The sequence below is a fragment of the Propithecus coquereli genome, unplaced genomic scaffold (genome assembly GCF_000956105.1).
Source record: "Propithecus coquereli isolate 6110/MARCELLA unplaced genomic scaffold, Pcoq_1.0 Scaffold44, whole genome shotgun sequence".
Classification (NCBI taxonomy): Eukaryota; Metazoa; Chordata; class Mammalia; order Primates; family Indriidae; genus Propithecus; species Propithecus coquereli.
The window spans coordinates 13586884-13606690 of record NW_012150174.1 but is presented as its reverse complement, the minus strand read 5'-3'; the positions used below and the strand labels follow the sequence as shown (position 1 = coordinate 13606690).

Here is a 19807-nt window from a genome sequence, read left to right as displayed (position 1 = left end):
AAACTAGCCGGGCATGGTGGCGCATGCCTGTAGTCCCAGCTACTCGGGAGGCTGAGGCAGGAGGATCACTTGAGCCCAGGAGTTTGAGGTTGCTGTGAGCTAAGATGACGCCACGGCACTCTAGCCCAGGCAATACAATGAGACTCTGTCTCAAAAAAAAAAAAAAAATTCAACAACAGATGTTGGTGTGGATGCAGAGAAAAAGGAACACTTATACACTGCTGGTGGGACTGCAAATTAGTACAACCTCTATGGAAAACAGTATGGAGATTTCTCAAACAACTAAAAGTAGACCTACCATTCAATCTAGCAATCCCACTACTGGGTATTTACCCAAAGAAAAAGAAGTCATTTTATCAGAAGGATACCTGCACTGAAATGTTTATTGCTGAACAATTCAGAATGACAAAGATGTGGAATCAACCCAAGTGCCCATCAATCCATCAGTGGATTAACAAAATGTGCTATACGTATACCATGGAATACTACTCATCCATAAAAAGAATGAATTAATGCCTCTTGCAACAATTTACATGGAACTGGAGACCATTATCCTCAGTGAAATATCTAAAGAATGGAAAAACAAACACCACATGTATTTGCTATTAAATTAGGACTAACCAATGAGCACACATATGCACAGAGGGAAGTAAAACTCAGTGGAAAACTCAGTGGAAATCATGAAAGGGGGAGGGGAAGGGGGGAAGAGTGAAAACCTACCTAATGGGTACAATGTACACTATCTTGGTGATGGTGACACTTATAGCCCTGACTCAAGCATTACAAAAATGAACCATGTAATGAAAAACATTTGTACCCCCATAATATTTTGAAATAATTAAAAAAATTAAATTAAATTTTTAAAAATATGTAAAGAAAGCATGAAAAAAAGAAAATGTGGTATATATGCACAATGGAATACTATTCAGCTATAAAAAAATAAAATCATGTCTTTTGCAGCACATGATTGGAACTGGAGGCTATTATCTTAAGTGAAATAACTGAGACACAAAAAAACAAATACCACATGTTCTCACTTATAAGTGGGAGCTAAATAATGTGTAAATATGGAAACACAGTGCAGAATAGTTGACAACGGAGACTCAGAGGGGTGGGGCATGGAAGGGCAGTGGAGGATGGAAGGTTGCTTGATGAGTACAATGTGTTTTTCTCCAGTAATCGATGCACTGAAGGCTTCGACTTCACCACAATGCAATATAGCAATGTAGCAAAATTGCACTTGTACCCTATAAATATAGATAAATAAAGAATAAATGGGAAAAAAAATCCAAAGGTTTTAGTTCAACATGGCTTACTAGAGACATTGAATATCCACTTTCTCTAGAAAGCACCAAAATTATGAGTAGAAAATTGTACCTTGAATAAAATATCAAGAGAACCCTGGAGTCCAATGGAGAGCTCATGGGAAACGCCTGAGGAACAGAAGGAGCAGAAGCAAGAGGCTGACTCAGCAGATATCAGCAAGAGCCCAGAGGGAGTTGGTATTGTGGGGAAAAGGTAAGTGAGAGAATTTCAGAGGTTTACTTTCCTGCTATGGACTGCTGCAATCTCAGTCATGGGAGAGCTTTTCTACCCACGTGAACCCTGACAGTAGCATGGGCAGTGATTTGGACACCCCTAGAAGGCATTTCACCAGACTGGGAACTTGCACTGGGTCACTCACCTCCCACCCCAGACATAAGCAGCTGCAGCAGGGTGCCATTGTGAGAACACACTGTCTTGGGACTGCATCCTTACTATCTTAAGACAGGCAACACTCACACTACTGAGTCTCTTTCATATTTCTTTCCTTTAAACATAGGCATGGGACACTTTCCACATTCCCTCAATGACAACTAAAACCAAATGGGAAATGTGAATGCTTACGAGGAACAACTTCCAAATTCCACAATTTATAATTTTTTTCACAGATCAAAAGTCAAGCCTGCCTAAATGACCCCTTATATATCTACTCATTTACAGGCCTACTCATATCTACCTGCCCACAGCAAGCTTCTGGTGCTTCTTGATGGCAGGACTTCATGTATATCTTCTTCCAGGTCCAATGACTATAAGCCCTTGATAGACAAAGCAGTTCCCTTTGAAGTGCTATTTGAGTCTTCATCTTGTGTTTAGTATTGGCATATTACCAGGATTACTAATGGAAAAAATATCAATTCCATTCAGGGAAAGTCCCACTAAATCCAAAATCATGCATTCCTGCCTTCTGACTCCAGAACGAAAATGCCTCTAATTCCACAATCAGAACGGTTCCCAAAGTTTGGGTTATTTAACTTAAGATAAAATATTGATGAATTATTGATCTATTTAAGGTATAGTCCTCCATGCTTTGTCAATCTTTAATGCTCCATCTAGTAATGAAAAGAAATAAGTCTTGAACTGTTTCCTACGATCTTTGGTTTTAATTCTGCTGGACTCCTAGTTAGTATCTGCTTGAAAATGAAAACGCATTTACACCTCCTTGGTAATAAGCAATAATTATAGGTAAAATTAGGTATAAATTCTGTTCACACAATATACTCTTTTGTTTATATATACCAGTATTACTAACAAAATTCTCACTCTTACAAATATTACCACAGTAGTCCCCCCTTATCCACAGTTTCACTTTTCATGGTGTCAGTTACCCATAGTCAACTGCATTCTGAAAATATTAAATGAAAGATTCTGGAAATAAACAATTTGTAAGTTTTAAATTGCACACTGTTCTGAGCAGTGTGACGAAATCTCACAATACCTTACTCTGCCCTGCCTGGAATATGCATCATCCTTTGTACAGCGTATCCACACTGTATATACTACCCACCCCTTACTCACTAGGTAGCCGCTTAATTATTTAGTAGATGTCTCAGTTGTCAGATTGGCTGTCACATTATCCCAGATCTTGTGTTCAAGAGACCCTTATTTTTGTTAATAATAGCCACAAAGCAATAAGAGTTGTGATGACGACATATTGTTATTAATATAATTGTTCCATTTTATTATTAGTTATTGTTGTGAATCTCTTACTGTGCCTAATTTATAAATTAAACTTTATCAAGGGTATGTATGTATGTACAGGGAAAAAACAGAGTATATTTAGGATTTGGTACTATCTGTGGTTTCAGGCATCCACTGGTGGTCTTGGAACGTATCCCCCATGGATAAGGGGGACTACTATATTTCAGAAGAAAGTCTTAATTGTACATATTTATAACTAAATACCACTGACAAGGTTTCTCAAGATAAAAATGAAATCTACCTCCAAAGCAAATTTAAGCCACCAATATTATGAAGCAGATAATTACTTACAATCTCAAAATAATATTTTCCAATATCTTTCCATCAATATTATAAAAATCATAAGTTCTAATAGTGACTCAAATCAACTTACCTTGAAGCAATAAACTGATAGAAAGAAATTTAGATTGAAATTGTTCCCCAGAACTGAGAAATTTATCATAAGCTATTATTATATTATATATTATTATATATTATATATTATATATATTATCATATCTATTATTAATCAAACAGAATTTTGAAATTGTTTTATATTATCAAAAACTCTGTGTTGTTTTGTCTACTTACAATTTTTTAAATGTGGGAGGAGAAATTCTGGCTCACTTAAAAAATTGTGCCTAATTTCCATGTGAAAACAGATAATAGAGAAGAATAACAGTTGTATCCCACTTAAGAGATGTGATATAAATTAAGATTTTCTCCAGCCACTAATAAGAAAACTCGGGAAAATGAATAGGAAAAGCAAGTCAACTGGAGGAAAAAACCTTACACTGTAAAAAAACGGCCACAATATGACTTATTTTTGTGAACTGTGGTTTCTCTCATTAGTTTCTGCTTTGCAACACGTAGAAAGGGAAGCCAGAGAGTTACACAGTAAATGATGACTTCTTTGCACTAAAATAATGAGAAAGCAACTTATAAAATATTAGAAAGCAGGGTGAAAAGATTAAAATGGCAGAAGATTTTTTTATTAGCTTTCTACATGTCAAATAGGCCCAAAGACCAGTAGTGACAGAGTTGAAGATGGCCCATATTTAAATTCAGGAAAATATTATTCCTAATTAGTTTTTCTTAGCGCATAATAAGAGACATTAGCATTAGGGCAAGCAATGGTTACTCATATTAAAAGTTTATCAAACAATGAGTGAGATGCGTACCTCCGGGGAAATGGACACACTTGAAGCTTGGACTTGGGGGGGAAGGAGAGTAAGGGCATCATACCTAAGCTAATCATCTGTACCCCCATAAGATGCTGAAATAAAAAAAAAAATAAATGGTTTTCCAAAAAAAAGAAATCACCAAGAAAAAAAAAAAAGTTTATCAGAAAGGAAACAATTCTATCACAATTTTTATTTCTTAAGTTTAAAACTTGCCTTAAACATATTTTCACAATTTTATACATCAATATTTGAAGCTGGCTGCTTTTAATTTTTTTAAACAACACCTTTTAGAGAAGACATAAGACATGTGGAATACTTTATAATCTAACATTCAATAAGAAACACAAATAGGAAATCTGGCCCTTTAAACCATGGAACAATTGTCTAGATAATGTTAAAATGGAGATTTGTCAGTAACTTTAACATTACCAGGAATTAGGACTCTTCCCTATCACCATTAGGTGCATCAGACAGATATCTAAAGGGACATTGAAAATGACACTAGAGATTGATCAAGGAATATATTGTAAAGAGTCCACAGGGCACAGCAGTTGTCCTGAAGGCTGAATTTTGGGACCAGTTATTCCTCCATCAATATATATTTAACACATGATACGTGTCAGACATTCTAGGTGCTGAGGATAGGATCATGAACAAGAAAGACAAGATATATGTATATTCTGGAGGGAAATTCAAAACATTAAATATAGAAAAAAATTTTAATTATCTCAGAGAGTGGTAAGTGCTATAAAGCAAAAGATTGTATAATGTGTTAGTGACCTAAAATGGTGGAAGAAGGCCACTTTATATATGATTGTTAAGGATGTATTCTCTGTGGAGGTAATTTTTGAACTGAGATTATGAATATGGAGAAGTCAATCATTTGAACACGTGGAATAAGTCTGTTCCAATCAGATAGAACAGTAAATACAGAGTCTAAGCCTAGAACAAGCAGAAGTCCAAGAAGTGGACATTTCAGCAGGTGAGTGGGATACACCCATGGGGAAGCAAACGCAGAAGTCCAGGGCAGTGGCCACTGGGGAGATCTGACTGCAGGTAACCTGACCTCTTGCTCCAAACAAAGGAGCTCTGGTCATGAGAAGGTGACTATCAGGGCCAAGGCCTGAGAGAGGACTGGAAGTCAATGTAGAATATTAAATGGGAACTTGGGTCAGAGCCAAAGCAGTAATTCAACCCTACAAACCAGAAACATACAAGAGAAGAGGTTTGATCTTAAAGTCCAAACTCCCATTATCATGATACTAGAGGGGATGCTATAACATGGAGATAATATATCTTGGATAAGTTTAATTGTAATAATGCTCAACACTGAAGCACCCACCTCAAATATTGGTTGATTAATCCTTATTAATTTCATCCCTATTAATCCTAGACTGGATGCCACTGGAGGTGAATCTCAGCCAAATGCTAGAAGATTTTTTAATCTGTCTGGGTAGCTCTAAATAAAGGAGACCTAAAACAATCCTTTATTCACACACACTTTACCAGGGATTCCAGATTGCGAATATAGATTGGGAGGGGGGCACACATTCAGACCTGTCAATGAGAGGTTTCCGGCTTTCTTTCTATTAATGAAGTATTTAGTAACACCATTGGTATTTCTTTAAATCTTGCTTTAAAATTGTATCCTTCATTCTGATTATAGGAAGTCCATTGCTCTGTTAAATTTTGCTAATTAATGTTTTTATTCTTATAAAATGTCATAATTTTAATATTTGCTACAAACAGCATATGAAATTTTATCAATAAGCAGTACTGTGGTTTGGATCAAGACTCTGTAATCCAGATGACACATGCTAGGACCAAAAGCCTTCTTTTTTTTTTTTTTTTTTGCTTCAGAACCATTGTTCTCATTTTATTTTATTTTATTTCATTTTTAATTTCAGAATATTACTGGGGTACATATATTGCCTTTGCACCACCTGAGTCAGAGCTATACACATGCCCATCCCCCAGACGGTGCCCACCTCACCCATTAGGTGTGAATATACCCATCCCCTCCTCCCCCTCCCACTTGCCCAACACTCAGTGAATGTTACTTCCATATGTGCACTTAAGTGTTGATCGGTTAGTACCAATTTGATGATGAATATATGTTATGCTTGTTTTTCCATTCTTGTGATACTTCACTTCGGAGAATGGACTCCAGCTCCATCCAGGATAATACAAGAGGTTTTAGTTCACCATTGTTTTTTGTGGCTGAGTAGTACTCTGGGACCAAAAGTCTTGAGAGAGAAAATCATTTATTAAGTAATTTTAAAAGCACCTACTATATGCTAAGAACAATGCTAGATGTAGATACACAGAAGAATTAAACACAGTTTCTAACCTTTATGTGCTCACAGTCTATTGGGTGTGGCAATTTATCTATTCTGGATTGTTAAAAGAATGTCCTTACCAGTTTCCCTGATCCTATGATATAGACAGAACATACCCACCATGTTCAATTTAAAATGTTTCCCCATCCCCCCCTATGAATTAAATAGGAGATTCACTCAGAATGTAAAAACTGAGAAGTGCACAGAAAGTGTTAAACATTTAATAAATGAGTAATTAAGGGATCACGGTGGAACAGAGTCTAAATGAAGAAGATAATGGATGCTTAAAGGTGGGTTCAGCACATATTTACAGGTGGAGGAGTGAGGATAAATATCGTGATAGTATTATAGTTCAGGAAGGTTTAATTTCAAGATGAGGGTAGCAGCATGGATGTCATATTGTGTCCCTTGTGGCACTCAGATGAAACCATCAATAAAACATGTCCAGACTTCTATAATTCCTGATCTTTGACTCAAATCTCTCAGTGTTGGTACTTGAGTAGCTTCATAATCCCCTGCTTGATTTCCTGGGTTCGTACTCCATAAACGATGAGGTTGAGGGCTGGTGGGATGAGGTGGTGCAGGACATTGAGAAGAATAGGTACCTCTGAGGGTACGCTTTTTCCTGCTTTGTTTGTGAAGACGAAGACTAGCAGCAGCGTATAGAAGAAAAGTATAAGGATGAGATGGGAACCACAAGTACTCAAAGCCTTGGTAGTGGCACCCCCTGACTGCAGATGCATAACAGCCCTCAGAATGAAGCAGTAAGATAGCAAAATGAGCACCAGGTCGGAACCCAGCAGGCACCAAACACTAACAAACTGGTAGAGCTTATTTAGGCGAATATCTCCACAGGAAAGCCTTGCTACAGAAATGTTGGCACAAATACAGTTCTCCACCACATTACTGGCACAGTAGTTGAGCCTGGCAGCTAGAATTGGAGTGGGCAGTGTAGCTAGCAGATTGCGGAAGACAATGAAGATGGCTGCATTAATGACAAACTGTTCAGTGATGATGGATGGGTAGCGCAGTGGGTGGCAGATGGCCACATAGCGGTCATAGGCCATGATCAGAAAGGTGGAGGATTCCATGGGAAGGAAGGTATTCATGATGAACATCTGCAGAAAGCAGCCTGCAAAGCTGATGGGCTTCATGTTGAACCAAAAGATGAGCAGGACCTGCCGGAATCATTGTTTTCAAAAACCTTGTACATCTATTCTCATTCTAGAGTACCTAACCCCTGGGAAAGCCCTTGAATAGGTTCAACCATCCATTTCCCAAAACTATACCCTATAATTCCTAGTGGGACCATATCCTCATTTCAAATACCTTCTTTGTGCGTTATAATTGCCAGAGCCCGACTTATACCCTTTCCCTCCAACTAAAGACCAACCTTTAAAAAATGTTTATTTCTAGCCCTGTCATCTCCAGAGCTCCACAGTTCTAACCCACACTCCAGGGGCACATCTGCCCAATACAGGTTGTCTGTATCACAGGAACACCAAAACCAGTAAGTCCAATACTTATATTTGGACACCCTGTAATCCTTTTGTACACATCAGAAACTTCTTTCAACCATGCTTTCTATCTTAGTACATGACATAAACATAAATCCAATTACATTTTAGAAAGTAAATTCTAGAGCCTTTGGGTATAGGAGTGAGGGTCAAAGAGAATCTCCCTGAAACTAAAAAGCTTGGAACTTGGAATATTACTAACTGAGACATTGAGAGAGGGCCTATCAGTAGGAAAATAATGAAAACTTAAAAAGACCTGGGCATTAAGAATGAGAGGGGGCATATCTGGGAGCTGCAATGGAACTGGTGTGCTGGTTTGGGTGACTCATTAAGTATTTTCCTTCTGAGAGGGGAGGACCTACAGTAGCAAAACAAGGTACTGTTTAGAGAAAGATGGCGGAGTGCCTAAAAGAAAGTCCAGGGAGGGTCTGACCTTGGGGATGACTGTGAGGCAGAGGATGACGTCCAGCACGGAGAGGATGGCAAGCAGGTAGTACATGGGCTCGTGCAGAGATGCCTCTTGCCGGATGGCAAGTAGCAACACAAAGTTGGCCCCAAGGGCCAAAACCAGGAGAGGAGCCAGGACAATAGATAGCCAGTGCTGTGTGTCCTGCATTCCTGGGAAGCAGATCATCAGGAATTCAGTCACCTGGGTCCCTGTGTTGTTGGGAGATAATGCCATGACTGGCAGGTGAGGGTAAAAATGGCTGAAAAGAAAGAGGCATGAATTCATGGTTTGACTCTTTCATTAATAACCTCCTAACTGATCTAGCTGCCTCTACTCTAGGCATGCAGGTTTATCCACCATTCTGTTGACATAATAAATATTCTGTCTAAAATTTAAATTGGGCCACATCACTCCCTATTAAAAAAATAATTTCCTTAGTACTCATAATGTTATGGATAAGGAATAATTCCCTCCACATGAGCATGTTCCAACTCTGGACAGATTTCACAGTTCCCCCCCACACACAGATCCAACCACACCTGTAGAACATGCTTTGCTTTGTCTCATTTCTGTGTGTCTACCTATGTCATATCCCTCTCCTAGTATCTACTTTTCCCTCAGATAACTAACTTCTGCTTATCCCATTCTATCCATACCAAGAGTTACACTTCTTGAAAATGTTTTTCTTATTACTCATTTTAGATGCCTCCCCTTTCCATTGCTCCTCTATGATCCTTAAATACCTATTAATGCTATTAAAGCATTAATAAAATTTTCCCATATTCATCGATGTTTCCTATTTGTCTTTTTAAAAAATCTGTGCTCCCTCCACCAGGGTGGAATCTTATCTTTTCTATAGCACAGAGAAAATCACCAGGCACCTGGCGACAAAATAGGCAGTCAAAAAGTGCAGTTCAAATGTATAATACTGGCAGATTATTGAAAGCACCATGATGTCTTGAAACTTCTTCTATTATTTAGCATCTCCAAATCTTGCTTTGCTATAAACCACTGGCACTCTTACTTAACACTTAAGAAAGATGGACACGCTTGAAGCTCGGACTTGGGGGGGAAGAGGGGCAAGGGCAACATACGTAACCTAAACATCTGTACCCCCATAATATGCTGAAATAAAAAAAAGAAAGAAAAAGTCTAGGCCAGGCGCGGTGGCTCACACCTGTAATCCTAGCACTCTGGGAGGCCGAGGCGGGCGGATTGTTTGAGCTCAGGAGTTCGAAACCAGCCTGAGCAAGAACGAGACCCCGTCTCTACTAAAAAATAGAAAGAAATTAATCAGACAACTAAAAATATATAGAAAAAACTAGCCGGGCATGGTGGCGCATGCCTGTAGTCCCAGCTACTCGGGAGGCTGAGGCAGAAGGATTGCTTGAGCCCAGGAGTGTGAGGTTGCTGTGAGCTAGGCTGATGCCACGGCACTCACTCTAGCCTGGACAAAAGAGTCAGACTCTGTCTCAAAAAAAAAAAAAAAAAAAGAAAAAAGAAAAAGCCTAGAAAAAAAACAAAAGGGAAAAATAATTTAGTGGTGAAAAAAGAAATACAAAGCAACTTACTGGTGAGAAAAATAAATACCAAAGACACCAGGGTAATAGCTGTTTTGAGTATTTAGTAAGCAATAACGGGGCGGGGGGGAGGGAGGGATTGCATTTCCTGGGAAAGAGAGAAGAAATGAGGAAATGAGGCCTCCAAGACAAGGAAAGAACTGAAGAAATACTTAACTATGCTCCAGGATATGAGGTTACACAGAAGGGAGTGCCAGTTCTCTAAGTGCCTTCTTAACTAACTAGGAGCCTGCTGGTGAAGAAGTCTCCAGGTTTGGCTGTGTTCTCTCCTCTGAAGGAAAGAAAACATCACCCCTTATTGTTGGATTTTTGAGCATGTTGTTGGGGCACCCCTGGGATATGGGCACAAAAAAACCTCTCAATCAAGGTTTGGTTCATATTTTTCTCAAATATATAATGTGTGCTTCTCATCAGGATTTTCCTTATATCTAGACCAGTAGTTCTCAGATATGAGTGTGCATGAGAATCACCTAGAGAGCTCGTTAAGACAGATTTCTGAGCACAATCTAGTTCTGTAGGTCTGGGATGATTTGCCTTTCTAACAAATTCCCAGGTAATGCTGATACTGCTTTCCGGGGACAACACTTGAGAATGACAGAGATATACCCAGTTGTGATAATTGACCCAACGACTGATTTAGACTAGCCCTAATCCAAGGCTGCTGTCTCAGGTCAGCTAGGCTCAGCTGGCTTAGCTTCAAATATCAAACTGGCCACTTCTCCCATTATTTTCAGTTATTTAAACACTACTCTGGCCAATCGCTGGGGCCTCCCAACATGAAAGCAATCTTCCTTCTATGGACTGTCTGGGAGGTATTGATCAACACTTACGTGCACATATAGTAGTAACATTCATCAGGTGTCGGGCAGGTGGGACAGGAAGAGGGGATAGATATATTCACACCTCATGGGTGCAGTGTGCACCGTCTGAGGGATGGACATGCTTGTAGCTCTGACTCGGTCAAGGCAAAGGCAACATATGTAACTGAAACATTTGTACCCCGCTAAGATTCTAAAATAAAAATAAATAAATAAATTCTATGGATTCTTTTTTCATGGTTTTCTCTCTCTTCCTGGGCCTATAGTTCTTAGCTACTTCAAAGCTCATTAAAGTCAAGGACAAGGTATCCTTTATTTTTCTTTCTGGCAGTTGGCACAAATGGAGACACTAACATTATGCCTCTAATAATCAAAGAAGGAATCCTCCTCTCCAGTCAGCCTCCCTGCAGAGACAAACCTGAGCAGAACTTCCATGAGCTCAGCTGACCCACATTCTAATGTGCTCATGTTCTTCTGATATCAGTGATCTCCAGGGTCTTCACATACTAACATCTAGGGAGTACAATAATGTTCTCTGAAATAAACAATGAATTAAATCAAAGAACAAACTCAACTTTTCCCTCATGCTTGATTTTCCAATGTATTGTTCTCAAAAATACTTACAGAGAGGGTCCACTCAAAATAGCAGTTTTGCATCCAGTGGCAATCCGGTGGCAATGTGTGACTCCTCAAACTCTCACTGGCGCTACAAGTGGTTTTGGCTCCTGGATGACTTTATGAGAATACTGTCTCTATAGTAGCCATTCTCCTGTGGCTGGAAAGACAAAGAGTCGGGATTCCTGTTCCCAGGAGCTCCTGCCTCCTTGCAGATGCACAAACATTTCCAATGTAAAAAGGGAGATTTATGCATTAAATTCAGATGAAGTGAAAGAGTAGTAATCAGCTTATAGTCTCCTTTGAGGTGACTGAGAGTTACATAAACTGAAATGTGTTATTTGCAATGGAAGGGAGATCACTTAGGGACATGGAAGGTGTATCTAAGAGATCCTTTAAGAAGACAAATGTCATTAAACTTATAAAACTGACTTCATCTTACATATAAGCTGAATTCTTGAAAAACTTTTAAAATTAGTATTTTATGATGATTTATTTTGTCATTAATTTTTAGTAAATTTTAGAAATACCTTCACATAGGGAAAAATATGTCACTTAATGGAACACAACTATACAGAATCCTGAACCTTTATTTAAAGTGTATCCATTTTATTAGACTGTAAATCTATCTTATGAGTTTTTATTTACAGCATTTTCACCAAAAGAATAGTAAAAAATGCATAAAAATTTGAATTATCCAAAATAAGACAAGAAAGTATGAAAGAGGAATGTAAATATATAAATAATAAAATGGTAGCTATAAAATAATCTATGATTGCATTTATGTAAATGGACCAAGTATTCCAAGTAAAAGGCTAATATTGTCAAATTGAATATATTCATGTTGCTTACAAAAGATGCACCTTAAATATAAGCACCCAGACTCATTAAAAGCAAAAGAATAGGAAAAAAACTATCATGAAAACACTAACCAGGAGAATTTCAGGTAACTAGACTAATCTGATTAATTGAAGCATTAAGGTAAAAAACATTACTAGAAATAAAGAGAAATATTTTGTAGTAATAAAGTGATCATAACGATGAATTGGAAGATCTAATATCACAGCTTTCATTAAAATAAAGCAAAATTGACAGAAACAAAAAGAGAACTAAATTCACAATCACGGTGAGAAACTTGAACATATTTCTCCTGAAAGATGATAGATCAAAAAAGAAAAAGAAAATCCATATAGATGCAAAAGATCACAACAACATAATTAACAAACTTAACCCAATTGACATGTATAAAACATAGCACCCAATAGCAATAGAATTAATATTCTTTTCAAGTGCATATAAAACATCAACCAACTAAATGTTGAAATATAAAAAAGTCTCAACAAATTTTAAGCTATTAAAATTATTCAGAATATGTTTTCTGACCACAGTGGAATTAAACTACGAATCAATAATAACAATGTCTCTGAAAAACCCACACTTCAGAAAAATTGAAAAATACACATCTAAGTAATCTATTGGTCAAAGAAAACATAAATGAAAATTATAAAATATTTTGAACTGATGATAATAAATATACAACATAAGCAACTTTACAGAATGTGGAAAATGGAGTGCATAGAAAGAAATACACAGATGCATCTTGATTTATGATGGTATTATGTCCCACTACACTTATTGTAAGTTGAAAATACCACTAAGTCAAAAATGCACTTACTACACCTAACCTAAAAAGCATCATAGCTTAGCCTACCCTACTTTAAATGTGCTCAGAATAGTTATATTAGCCTACAGATGGGTAAAATCACCTAACACAAAGTCTATTTTATAATTGTCTTGAAAGCTCATGTAATTTATTGAATACTACACTGAAAATGAAAAACAGAATGATTGCATGATGCTCAAAGTACACTTTCTACTGAATGCATAGCACTTTTGCACCATGGTAAAGTTGAAACGTTGTAAGTTGAGCTATTATAAGTCAGGGACCATCTGCATAGTTAAACATATGTACTATATATGTATATTATATATAACATTTAACATATTAATATTTATTGTACTACATACCTTGAAGTTAAATATGTTATATACAAATTAAAGGAAGACAGGATAAAAATCAATAATTAAGTATATAATCTTTATTTAAAAAGGACAAATCAAGAAAGCAGGAAAGCAATAACTAAGGTAAGATCAGAGAGATCTTAGGAGAGCTCAAAAAACCCCAAGCACAAGAAACCTGAATAGCAAAAACTACACCAAGACATATCATAACCAAATTGCTCAAAGTCAATAATAAAGAAATATCTTCAAAGCAGCCAGAGGAAAAAAGGCAAATTATCAACAGAGAGAAAAAAAACTTAAAGATAACAGCAGATTTCTTGTCAGAAACAATTCAAGCATGGGTAGAGTGGAGCAACATATTTAAAATATCAAAAAAAATTGTCAACCTAGAATTCTATACTCAGTGAAAACATCTTTTGAAAATTAAAGAGAAAAAAGCCCTTTTCAGACACAGTGAAAAACTGAAATTATTAATTACCAGTAGGCCTGAGTTGCAAAAAAAATGTTAAGTAATTCCTTTAGGCTGAAAGAAAATAATATGAAACGGTAATCTGGGTCTGGCCAAAGGAATAAACAGGAAAATAATAATTATATGTATAGTAAATATGTAAGTATTCTAAGGTTGCTATAAAATGTATGAAATGGTATATCATTTGAACATCTGTGATAAGTTAATGATGTATACTGTAAACCCCAAAGCAACAAATAAAATTTGTTAAAAAGTTATAATTAATAAACCAAAATAGAAAATAAAACAGAGTAGAACAATACTCAATCCAAAAAATATAATAAAAACAGATGTGTTTTTAGGGCTGGTAAGGAGAGGTAAGGGCTAGATCTGGCTGAAATAAAGCAGACATTAATGCATTCCTTGATGTGAGGCCTTTCATAGCCTACAATAATCAATCTGCCTCTCTATTCTAACTCCTCAAATACCTCCACAATACTTCTATCACAACGATTTGAATAAAATGCAATTTAGATCATACCATTCCCGCATTAAATATCTTTCCATCATTCCCATGCTTTATGTCTAAAAACTAACTCTATTAGACTTAACTTTCATTGTTTCCATACAGTAATTCAGCCATAATAGTATATAATGTTATGCTTTGTCTCACCCCTGTAACTTTACACATGTTCTTCCCTCCACCAAAAAATTTTCCCCGTTTCACTTTCCCAAACCCTTTTGTCTTATTTTATCTGCCTGTTACATATTCCCTGATGTCACAGTCTTGGACAAAATAGGACTCCTAGATTCTTCTCCTTCCTCATTCCTCCTCTGTATCCATTCAATACCTTTAGGACAAACTATTAAATTCCTTATGTCTTCTAACAATAACCAGCATTTTAAGCCTCTGTCCCACCTCTAATCTCAGGACCTTCTATAGATTCTCTCAGAGAATCAGAACAGAGCACCAGGGAAAAACTGAGTGGTGGTGAGGCAGAATCTGAACTCATTTCACCTGTGTCATGTGTTTTTTTTTCATTTGGTAGCTACTATCCCAAATGATTCATCTCCTTGGGTAGAAGACGCAGGATAAGGGAGTGAGCTTTCTGAGGAGGGGACAGAATGGGCCAGTTGGCTATAAAAGGACACTTGGTGGAACAGTTGAGAGCCCAACTGAGCTTTAGTTCTCTGTGGTTGATTCCTTGACCATCTGTCAGCCTGAGTCACTAATTCCACCATGTTTTTTCCAAAACATAGGCTAAGTGTCACCTCCATGGATGAGTGTTTCTGTGTACAGTTCCATTACCACAACAGCTGTGGGAGGAGAAGCAGAATCCTAAATATTAGAGAAGTAATTTCTTATCTCTTTCCTCAAATGTCTCCATGTGGGCTCTGATTTTAGACTAATCCTCATCCTGTCTCAACCAGCCCAGCTCCAGGCACAACTCTACTCAGCTTTAGACATCAGTTTGACCACTGTTCTCATCACTTAAGCACTAGCCTCTCCCTGTCCTTGTTTCCTGAAGTTGGACAAACTCTTCCTCCAATCAAGGCTTAAAGCGCTACCGTGATCTCTCACAATTTTAGCTTTGTGTCTAGAGCTGTAGATCTCAAAGTAACTGACATCTCCTTTGGTAATATCAGAGCTCAAGAGAAAAAATGACAAAGTCTTACCCATTTTTGAACCCTCATCATCTATCACAGGTTAAAAAAAGAAAAAAAGAAATCCTGATACTTATATCTCCAGGCAAAATTGAATAATAATCCTCCTATCCCAGGCTTTCCATTCAGTCTCCTTTCTAGATGCAGACCTGAGCTACACATTACATGTTTTGGGTTGACCAACAGACATTCTAAAATAATTATGTCTTTCTGCTTCTTTCTTCTCTCTCTTTTTTTTTTTCTTCTTCTTTTCTTTTTTAACCCAGAGCCACACCCAAGAAGCCTTAAGCAAGTGGACTCCAATTATGTCTTTCTGATCTCAGTATCTTTGGGTCCTCAAAAACCAATATCTAGGGAGTACATTCTCATTCTGTTATATAAGTAATGGAACAAAAGCCCTAACACAATTTTTTATTTTTATTAAGCCTTTAAATAGATGTTGCATGGGAGGTCAAGGCGAGCGGATCGTTTGAGCCCAGGAGTTCGAGACCAGCCTGAGCAAGAGCGAGACCCCGTCTCTACTAAAAAAAAATAGAAATAAATTAGCTGGACAACTAAATATATATATATATATAAAAATTAGCTGGGCGTGGTGGCACATGCCTGTAGTCCCAGCTACTCGGGAGGCTGAGGCAGGAGGATCACTTGAGCCCAGAAGTTTGAGGTTGCTGTGAGCCAGGCTGACACGACGGCACTCTAGCCCAGGCAACAGAGCGAGACTCTGTCTCAAAAAAAAAGTAAATAGATGTTTCACAAAGGTACCTATCTAAAGTGTTCTCCAAGCTATGTCTTATTCAGTCAATAGTCTGCAACTAGAATGTGACTCCTCAACTTCTCACTGACTTATGCTCATGGCCGGGGACTACAAAATTGCCATAATCATAATATTGCCTCTCCTGTATGTCAAAAGATACAAAGATGCTTTGGGTTTTCTGTCTTCATGGCCCCCATTCTCTATAGTCATGTACCTGCACAAACATACCTACCTGCCTAAGCCTACTCATGAACCTACGTAAACCTACACATTTCCAAAGGTGAAGGAGAGATGTGTGCATTTAAATACAAAGAGAAAGAGAAAATGGGGCTTATAGTACTTCTCCCAGAGCATCTTAAAATTTCACAAATTGGAGTAGAGAGGGATGTCAGATATTTAGGACTGTGTTCTCTTATAACATATACTCCTACCACATTTTATTATACTATATACATCATTCCATATGTCATTCCATTCTCCCGTTCTACTAAATTTCACATTTTATTAATCTATCCCATAAATATTTACTAAATGTCTTTTATGTTTCGTTATTCTGCTTAACTACATAGGAAATAAAAAAATTAGTGAAGTACATACTGACCTAATGGAATTTATAAGACAATGAAGAAAGCACACCATAGGAGAAGAGGAAATTATTTAGACAGGGAAGTGAGAAATATACCTCTTTTAGAGTTAGCAAGCCTAAAAGATCCTGAAACACTGAAACATTGCTAAAAATTACTGAAGCTACCACTGGACTTTTAATTCACAGAAAGTATTTCCACATGGTACCAAATATAAAATTACAAACAAGTAAAAGAAACGTTTTTAAAAATCCCAAACAAAAACAGAGGTTTTCTCTTCCTAATGCAAGAAGGTAGTTTCTTGTTATTAGGGGGATTAAGCAAATCTTGAATACCTATTTAGCAAAGATTCCTTAGAGAAAATTTCAAGAGGACTCTAAATTTGATGACTTCAAAATCCCTGTAGATATGAAACTCAGGGTATCCAGGAATCAGAAAAGTGATGACCAATATGGATAATCTACCAACTTTATTGTGTGTGTGTTTCAAGAGAAATTATAAAGAATTTGAAACTGCACATATGGTAGTAAAATTCAACTGAAATCAAGCAGGTGGGAGGGTGGAGGGGATGGGTAAATTCACACCTAACAGGTACAATGCACACTATCTGGGCAATGGACACTCTCACAACTTTGCCTCTAACTTTACAAAAGCAATTCATGTAGCCAAAACGTTTGCACCCCCATCATATTCTGAAATAAAAAATAATAATAATAAAAAATAAAAAGTTATGGAAGAGGCAAGTCTCTGTCCAGGACACATGAGCATGTGTGTAACAACACAAAATGATCTCCAGATAAATGTTAGTCCCATGTTCGTGTTATAAGCCTTATTGAATTCCAGCAAAGCATCCTCTACAAAAGAAAAAAAAATAGTTTGAAACTTTCTAATTTACAAAGAGAGAGGGAGAGAAACAGTAATATTAATAGTAACATGACAAATTGTAGAGATATGTGTAGTAAATCTATGAGCATACATCTCTTAATGGCTGATTAGAGATCTCCTATTTTTCCTATTCTCTGTTCGTGGACAGCCGCTAACCTTTTATTGTGAAGAATAGTACTTTTAGTCTGAATCTATTTTAACTAGACTGTGAGCCAACTGTCAATCAATATCTGAATCAAGGCATCAGGACTAAGATTTTAACAGATGATGTAAAACAAGGAAAAACTGAGGGTGCAGCAGCCTAGCACCGAGGGCCCCAAACAGGAAAGATTTTATAAAAGAGGATGGGCAATAACTAAGAAATTGCACTGGGGACTAAGAATGACACATGGTGCAGGGCCATTAAGCCTCTGAAATGCATGGTATATAAAATAAGGAAGAGTGCCCTCTATTTTTTGTTTTTAATTTTTATTTATTATAAATAATAAGAATAAAAGCAATCTTTTTACTTTTTGTCAGATAACATGATATTTTGAAGTGTATACACATTGCGGAATGCTTAAATCTAGCTAATTAACATATGTATTCACTTCATATAATTATCATTTCTTGGTGAGAACACTTAATATCCACTCTCTTTGGGTTTTTTAAGAATGCAATGTATCATCATTAATTATAGTCACCATGCTGTGCAATAGATCTCTTGAACTTATCTCTGCTATCTGCTAAGTGTAATTGTGTGTCTTTTGAACAATATCAAGCAACTGCCTTCCTCCTCCGTCATCACCCCAGACTCTGGTAGCAACTATTCTACTCTCTACTTCCATAAGATCAACTTTTTAACTTGTTTTACTATTTATATATATTTATTTGTTTGTTTTTAATTATTTTGGGTACATAATAGTTGTATATCTTGATAAGATATGCGTGATGTTTTGATACAGGCATATAATGTGAATTAATCAAATCGGGGTAATTAGGGTATCCATCATCTCAGGCATTTATCATTTTTTGTGTTAGGAACATTCAACTTCCACTCATTGAGTTATTTTAAAGTATAACCTAACTTATTGTTGATTATAGTCACTCTGTTACGCTGTAAAATATTGTTCATTCTTTCTAACAATCTAACTGTATTTTTGTACCCATTAACCATCCCCACTTTATCCCTCCCTTCCCGTTACCCTTCCTATCCTCTGGTAACCATCATATTACTGTCTATCTCCATGAGATCAACTGTTTTAATATTTAGTTCCCACATATGAGTGAGAACATCCGTGATTTGTCTTTCTGTGCTTGCCTTATCTCACTTAACATAATGTTCTGCAGTTCTATCCATCCATGTTGTTGTAAATGAAAGGATTTCATTCTTTTTGTGTCTGTATAATATTTCCTTGTGTATATGTACCACAATTTCTTTATCTATTCATCTATTAATGGACACTTAGGTTGATTCCAAATCTTGGCTATTGTGAATAGTGCTACAATAAACATGGGAGTGCAGATATCTTTTTGATATACTGAATTCCCCTCTTTTAGATATATATCCACCAGTGGGATTGCTGGGTCATATGGTAGTTCTATTTTTAGTTTTTTGAGGAACCTCCATACTGTTCTCCATGGCGGTTGCACTAATTTACATTCCCACCAATAGTGTACGAGGGTTCCCTTTTCTTCACATCCTTGCCAGCATTTATCATCACCTGTCTTTTTGATAAAAGCTATTTTAACCAAAGTGAGATGATATCTCATTACGGTTTTTTTTTTCTTTTTTTTTTCTTTTATTTCAGCATATTATGGGGTACAGATGTTTAGGTTACGTGTGTTGCCCTTGGTTCCCCCCTCCCAAGTCCGTGTTTCAAATATGTCCATCCTTCGGTAGTGTGCATTGCACTCCTTGTGTACACAAATTCCCGTCCCCTCCTCCCTCCTCCCCCCTCCTCCCGCC

At 37.0% G+C, this 19807-nt stretch overlaps 1 protein-coding gene across 1 annotated transcript; it reads right to left on the bottom strand.

Annotated features, from left to right (window-relative positions):
- Positions 1-7005: 7005 nt before the first annotated feature.
- LOC105818269 (olfactory receptor 56A4-like) lies at positions 7006-8722 on the bottom strand. The gene is made up of 2 exons (XM_012654206.1): positions 8474-8722; positions 7006-7701 (listed from the first exon to the last, which is right to left on the bottom strand). Exons 1-2 carry the CDS (start codon positions 8720-8722, stop codon positions 7006-7008), a joined length of 945 nt encoding a protein of 314 aa, XP_012509660.1.
- Between the last annotated feature and the right edge of the window lie 11085 nt (positions 8723-19807).

What these genes read in the sequence shown, in the direction of transcription:
- LOC105818269 (XM_012654206.1), bottom strand. Translation starts at nt 8,722, where the DNA reads ATGGCATTATCTCCCAACAACACAGGGACCCAGGTGACTGAATTCCTG. An exon ending in GCCTCACAGTCATCCCCAAG is followed by an intron (nt 7,702 to 8,473) that starts GTCAGACCCTCC and finishes TGATTCCGGCAG; the next exon opens with GTCCTGCTCATCTTTTGGTT.